At 38.4% G+C, this 7,639-nt stretch overlaps 1 protein-coding gene across 2 annotated transcripts in view; it reads left to right on the forward strand.

Moving 5' to 3' along the window:
* Positions 1-7,639, forward strand: part of ANK3 (ankyrin 3) — a 104,425-nt gene that overhangs the window by 86,612 nt on the left and 10,174 nt on the right. For both annotated transcript variants that reach the window (XM_081824213.1, XM_081824214.1), the window contains exons 22-23: positions 3,905-4,168; positions 5,656-5,736. In XM_081824213.1, the coding sequence (XP_081680339.1) occupies positions 3,905-4,168; positions 5,656-5,727 (336 nt within the window). In that variant the 3' untranslated portion in view covers positions 5,728-5,736. The remainder of the gene's footprint in view (positions 1-3,904; positions 4,169-5,655; positions 5,737-7,639) is intronic.

Raw genomic sequence — 7,639 nt, forward strand, 5'->3', positions numbered from 1 at the left:
CATATTTAGACTGTTTGCCATAGTAATCCCTCTAGCACTCAGGCTCTCAGAGTTGAAAACCACTCTGGGGTTGTTCCGTCCCTCCCCGAGCTAGGTTGGGCTGCAGTGTCCACACCTGCAGGAGATGGGCTCAGGGCTTCATGACTGCAAGTCGAGGCCAATCCGTCTTCTTAGCCATTCAGTTTGTACAACTGATGGAGTGAAAGTATAATTTTATGGTTTTTCTCTTCAATTTCATAAGCAGGTTCACCCATTTCTTCTGAAGTTTGTTTTTTTATTTTTGTTTTTCATTTACTATTTTCAAGTCCCTAAGGAATGAGTCAAGTGAACAAACTCTTCTAATTGTGGGGGGATTTTTAGATTTTATAAGCACATCCATTTATTTTTATATAATTTGATAATATCACAGTGGTTTCAAATGCTTAGAAGCAGCTTGAGTAAATTAACTCGTCCTATGAGCTTGTTTATAGTATGTGCTGAGTTAGTGATTACAAAGACAAAAACATTAACTCACAGCCAAACTATTAGGAAGTTTGGTAAGGTTCAAATAACTGAGTTTTTATTATATAATTCAGCTGTATTTTTATTTCTACTTCTGAACTTTTTTACTAACCATATAAGTTTTCCCCAAATCATCAATCAAAAGTATATAAAGTTTGATCTACTCATTCTATTTCCCAGAGGTAACCACTGTTCCTGAGCTTCAGATTATTTTTATGTACATGTATTGGTATGTATATAAAATGTACATGTACATTATGTGCATGCATACACACATTCCCAGCAAGTGGGTTTCTCAGAATATAATAATGGGTTATACCATCACATAGTGCTTAGTAACTTGCTAAGTTATATATGTCACAAATGTGATATCCATCCCATTTGGGGGGAAAGTTTAAGTTCTAATGTTACAGACATCAGAGCCAATTGGTACATCTCATACTGTTATTCCTTCCTTTTATTCAAGGACAGAGGAATAAAAATTATGAAATGCAATGCTTCCAGCAGAGGTCCAAAGGGAAGAACAGCTAGTCTTCATTAAGGTGGCCACCAGGGATGATACTGTGACACCATATGTGCTGTAATTTTCCTTTGAAATAGGAAAGAAAAAAGTGGGGGGGAGGTATTGCCAAAAATAATGCCATCAACAAGACCTGGGGGGAACTTTTGCTTAGTTCAAAGTACAAACTGTTTTCTAGAACTTTAGGAACTAATTAGAGATTATTTTCTGTCATAAAGAAAGGCCCAAAAAAGACCTCTCCTGGGTAATACTTGGTCTCTAATATATTTGACAGAATTAAAGATGGATGATTTTTTTTTAAAACCATGTTTCCTGACTCCTTCCTGTCTTCCCTCTTTATCTAATCAACCCCTCACTTATCCACTCCCCCAGTTTAGTGAGTTTCCACATCACCACGCAACTTACTTTGGCCTTAGTAAAGCACTAATTGACTGTATTTAATGGCCACTAAGATTAAGAGAGGCATCTTTATCTTTAGCTGTACATAAGCAGTATGAATTTTCAGTAGGAAACATGAAAATGCCCACATGCCAGAGTAGATCTCAACAACTTATAGGGCTTGTTATTTATAAATAGGACTTTGCTTTTTTCTAAGGCTATTAATATAAATCAAAATTCTTCTACGTATTCGCTATGTTTATAAATACACCTTATTTCACATTCCTCTCAGCGACTGTCCAGTTAACTGGCATCATTCCCTGCTAAAGAGTACATTCATAACTTATCCAATAGGATTCTGTTTTACTGGATTTTCCTGGGATCCTCAAATTAGCTACATGCAAAGAGCTGGACATTTCCCTGAGTTAGCTCAAAAATATCTCATTCATTTTTAAACTAGAGGGAAATCTTTCACAACCTTTTATTGGCTTTTTTGATGTCTTTATGCCTTTACTTTTTTTTTTTTTTTTTTTTTAATGTAGGCTCCATACCCAGTGTGGAGCTCAATGCAGGGCTTGAACTCACAACCATGAGATTAAAACCTGAGCTGAGATCGAGTCGGACGCTTACCTGACTGAGCCAGCAGGCACCCCTAAGCCTTTACTTTTAAAATAAAATGAAATTTGTTTTCTTTTCCACAACCACAGGAATTAAAACTTGTTGCAGATTTTAGTGTATTTAAGCATGAGACCTCTACATTTTTCCAATTTCCTTCTCCCTCTTAACTGTGCTAACTGAAACTAATCATAAGCAAGATCCAAAGGGAGCTAAACATGAGCAGCAAGAAACATCTTATTTTTTTTTTTTAAAGATTTATTTATTTCAGAGAGAGAGAGCGCGCAAGCATGAGCAGGGGGAGGGGCAGAGGGAGAAGCAGACTCTTGGCCGAGTAGGGAGCCCAATGCGGGGCTCGATCCCAGGATCCTGGGATCATGATTCAAGCCGAAGGCAGACGCTTAACTGACTGAGCCACCCAGGTGCCCCACATCTTATTTTTCTGTACCACAGTGAAGAAAATAAGTCCATGTCTTTCCTAATCATGAACTGTGAGCCTACAATCTGTAAGAATATAAAGGCACTTTGTAAAAAGAATGAAAACAGAATTTTTTAGCCAAACAAGACAATGTTTTAGTCTTTACACTGCCTTTCTATGGGCTGTGACATAAAACAATCACAGAACTTTCTGACCATTGGCTGGCGCTGAAAAAAATTATCAGAACTACTACCTTTTCCAGACCAACGACACTGAAAGAGTTAGAATCCTGGCTCTCCCGGAAATGTAGCTGTCGTCTCTGTGATCCGCCATTTTCCCTGAAACAACTGCAGGTGAACAACAACTGCAGTACACCGTTCTATAGCATTATCCAGGCCACCTTTTCAACAAGAAGTCTGACCAGCAGGTCACTAAGTCCCTAGAGTAGGTCTGCACTTAAGATGTTTGTCCCTGTTCCCCCAAACTATATGTGGCACTAGAAGAAGGTGATATATTGCAAATACGGCCCTATTTTTACTGAGTGGTTTTTCTTATACAATTATAGAGCCAATAGGGAGAGATTAAGGAGCCATCCAAATCTACCAAGCTGGAAAACAGGAGCCCACCATGGGGAGTTAAGACTTTATTCCATTTTTTAAAACTCACCAGAGGAAGATCTTTGACAGTTTCCCTTTCTAAATCAGTTAGCAGTCACTAACGGAAAGATAACATTGTTTTAAATTCCTTTAGTACTGATCTTTTCTTTGTCTGTAGCCATGGAGATTAGATGATCTATCATCACAGAAGACCCCTTCATTTGAAAATAGTAGTCAGAAACTGCATACTTCATCAGAGTCATTCCCATTTATTTTAAGACCTACAAAAGGCTTAGTTTTAAAGAAAAATAAATAAGAGTTTCTCTGTACCCTGAACTTTGCTTATAAAAAAAGTCTATGTTACCCTTAGTAAATGAATTTTTAAATGAAAAAAAAAACAAAAACAAAAAACTGACAAGGGCAATAAATATAATGCCCCGACTAAGGTACCATCTTAATTTAGATTAAGCACAATGCAACCCAAAAATTATTTGAGAGATTTGGTAGGACTAATCAAGAAACACTGTGATCAAAATGAGATGATCTAATCAGAGCTCTAATCATTGGCTAATTTTTTTTCAACAAATGAAAACTTTTGGTTTGTATATCAACATGTAACTGTGTTTTATCATTCTTCCTTCTTGGAGTTAGCTGCTAGCCATCATTCTTGTTACATACCTAAGGTTTAGTGCTTTGAATGTTGTTGGCTGCTAAATAACCATCAGAGGAGTCTGCCTTTTCCCCTTGCCCTCGAGTAGCAAGTAGAATTTATACTTTCTTTTTCTAAAAATCCACAGAGCATGTGTGTGGTGTGTGGAGTGGTGTGGAGATCTGTCCCATCTAGTAGGTTGCTAATCTCTATGCCACATCCTTTAGGGAGAGGAAGCAAAAAGCATTCCTGGTGAATCTGTCACAGAAGAGCAATTTACTGATGAAGAAGGCAACCTCATCACCAGAAAAGTAATCATCATTAGGATTTTATGCTTCTCTTGGAATTTAGATTTCCTACTGTTTGCTGTAGTGTCACCTCTTAAAATAGAAAACAGGAAAATCTCTACTTCTCACTATTGCTTCCTACAGATCACTCGGAAAATAATAAGACGAATTGCTATCCCACAAGAGAGAAAACATGATGACATGGTAATGGAGAGGGGCTGCCAAAGAAAAAGTAGAGGATAATTGCTTTGTGAACTTTCTAGAACATGCTGCTAACAGGCTGGCATCTGCAGTGTGGCAGCTTGAAGTGTTTGCTGCTTTTGACAACCTGTGCATTTGATCAGGGTCAAGGAAAAAGACTTTTCTTCTTAACCTTCTTTAACATTATATATTTTTTACTGTCTTCAGAGTTTTCACAGAGATAGGTTCATTTATGGAGGGTAGAATGTGCTGGTCCAAGCATGTAAGAGAAATAAAATAAAAACCCTCTATCACCACCAGCCCCCTGGGCAGTGCCCCCCCCCCCCCGCCAGCCCCCCGCCTCCGCCTTTACCTTGCCTGCTGCCTGGCCTGGGACCAGGACAGAGGGCGCTCACTTCAGCAAATGTACAGGGTTTAAATGTTAGAATGGCAAAAAAGCTCAGTTCAGGATCCTTACATCAAATCTATACATTTTCCCTTTCCAGTATGTTCTACAGGGAAATCTGAATTCCCTCCTCTTAACCTGAGGGGGGGTTCTCCTCTTTGGGTTTATAACAGTCCATTTCCAGTGTGCAGGTGAAAGAACTAAACTCACCGCTGCGCAGTGTAACTCAGCAAATGCTTCTCCATCTCCCAGACAAAACACCTCTGGTTGTCATTTCTTTCCTTTTCTCAGATCTTTACCCTTTTCATTTTGAAAATAGAAACTCCAATAGCCTGTGTTTACGTAAGAAAAAGTGAACTGAAAATTTCTCAAGACTAACTCAGAAAAGTGGAAAGGCTACTGCGTTTCTGTCATAAAGCGGGTAAAAGTGGAGGATTTGTACAACTTTGCTCTTGGAGAAAAGTGTCCCTGGTGCTCAATGAAGAGAGGTCTTGTTTTATGGAAAATGGATGCCTGGTTGGAGTAAGAGGAGGGGGCTGGTAATTCCACAGATTAAAAGAAAAAAAGTCCCTTAGATCAACATTTCCATGGTGTTTAGTTCATGATTGGTGCTTTCCTGAGAGATTTTAGTCTCGACACAACAGATCCCTTAAAATTCTGTTGGCTTAAGAAGAAATAAATTATAATTTAATAATATTTTTTTAAAATTGGGGTTTGGGTGCCTTGAGGGCTTTGGTGATGATTACTACAAGAAGTGAACAGGCTACTCATTTTTTTAAATTTATCACTAACCTTTTTTAAAATTTTACTATTTATTATTTTTATTATCACTAACCTTTTATTTATCACTAACCTACTGAGTTCTTGTGAAGCATAGTTATGTTACTGTATTCATTCTGACGGTGCTCTCTAGCTTGCCTCCATGATGCTAGGCTGTGTGGTTAAGCCAAATAGATTGATTGCATGTATTTTGGGACATGAAGTGACAGTGCTTTCAACTGTGGTTCACTTACCCTAATCCAGCCTCAAGGGACCAGAATGGGAACCACTGTATAATTAAAACTCTTTTACTATGGAATCTTAATGCGTACATTCCTTTTTACAGCAGGGAGAAGGTTATAAGGTGAAGACAACAAAGAAGGAAATCCGGCATGTGGAAAAGAAGAGCCATTCATAACAGTAAACGGTTAGTCAAGGCGATAGGTGTGTTCATACCGGCAACAGTCGGCCTTAACTTCCTATGAAACCTCTCATTTCACTGGATAAGTGATTCCGATCTCCCTGCCCTCCTCCCTCTGTTTTTCACTGAATTCCAGCTTTGAATACCCAGTGTGAAGGTGGAGTTATTTTTCTCTTTATGTACACATCCATACACACACTAAAACTCAGTTCACAGTCCATAAACTTTCTCCTCACAAATTAGTCAGGAATTTAAATGTAAATGGTGTTTGCAGAAGCAAATGTAAATAGTGACATTTGAGTCTCCTCTAAGAGCTGAGGCTCAGCGTGCAATGTTTTAGCATTCTACAACTAACAGAACTATCTGGCAACAAATAATTCTAACAGATGTGCTCTGATCCAGCCTTTCACCGTTTTAGCAGAACGGCATCTGACAATTTAATTTTGGTTGAAGTATAGTGGTTGCCAAGTTTAAATGAAATGACTGAGATCCCTATATACTACTTGGTGTATCTTATATAAACCAAAGCAAATTAAATAGAAGGTTAATGGACTACTATTTTTTTGAAAGTTAAATGTTTGGTAAGCTTTGTGTGAATTGAACTTTTCCTCATAGGTGAGGATATTTTCTTTAACATTGTTTTCTAAATTTTACATTGTCCTATTATTTTCTACATAGCTATAATTAGGAAAGGTCACTTGAAAGGTGAAAAAGCAGATGGAGCTTTGAAAAGAAATTTGAAAACCTCGCTAAGTCTGTGAGGTGAAGTGGCATGATTTCTTGAGGGCTGCGTACGAACAGTTGTCTTAGCCCTATTGGTCCAAATGAAAAGAATAGATTCCAGTTTGCACTTGCATACATCTTCTGTCCCCCAATTACCAGAATCCTGGTGTTGAGTGTGGAGGTGAGGAACTGAGAAATCTTTGTCTCATTGCCCTGAATTTTGTAGGTGAGGTAACTAAGGCCCAGATAAACTTTTTTTATTTTTTATTTTAATTCCAGTTAGTTAACATAGTGTGATACTGGTTTCGGGTGTACGATATAGTGATTCAATATTTCCACACCTGGTGTTCATCACAGCAAGTACACTCCCTAGTCCCCATCACCTATTTCACCCATCCCCCCACCCACCTCCCCGCTGCTAACCATCAGTTTGTTCTCCATAGTTCAGAGTCTGTTTCCTGGTTTGCCTCTCTCTTCTTTTTTTTTTTTTTTTCTCCCCACTTGCTCATTTGTTTTGTTTCTTAAAGTCCACATATGAGTAAAATCATATGGTATTTGTGTTTCTCTGGCTTATTTTGCTTAGCATAATACTCTCTAGCTCCATGTTGCAAATGACAAGATTTTACTCTTTTTTATGAATGAGTAATATTCCATTGTGTATATATACCACATCTTTTTTTTTTTTTTTCCCTCAGATTTAGGATTGGGGTGAGGGTATGCGCCTGTTACTGCAGGCCCAGATAAATTTCTAACCCCTCCCTCTCAAAAAACCTTACCATGTGTTTATTCACGCCAAGATTTATTTCACTTACTTTCATGAGGCTTTCTGCATGGGTACTGAGAAACTCTTAGTAAACAACTTCGTGTGGTACTTGCCCTCCCTGAGCTTACATTGTGGAGATTTAATGTTAACTCGTCCTAATTGATCATATCCGTATTTACTGGCACTGAGACAACTACCAAGAACTGCAGAACATTCTGGAAATAATCATATTTACTACATATTACGCCTCCAAGTGTTCCATCCCGCTCTTCATTTAATTCTCACAGCCAACCCTTTTGGAGAGATGCCCTTATTATCCCCATGTCAGAGGGGAGGAAACAAGGCCCAAATTGCCCAATGTCACATAAATTAAAAGTGGCAGAAATAGGATACCAACCTGCCACCAGAGCCAGCACTCTCAAC

The sequence above is a fragment of the Leptonychotes weddellii genome, chromosome 6, assembly GCF_054177405.1.
Source record: "Leptonychotes weddellii isolate Sample4059 chromosome 6, ASM5417740v2, whole genome shotgun sequence".
Taxonomy (NCBI): domain Eukaryota; kingdom Metazoa; phylum Chordata; class Mammalia; order Carnivora; family Phocidae; genus Leptonychotes; species Leptonychotes weddellii.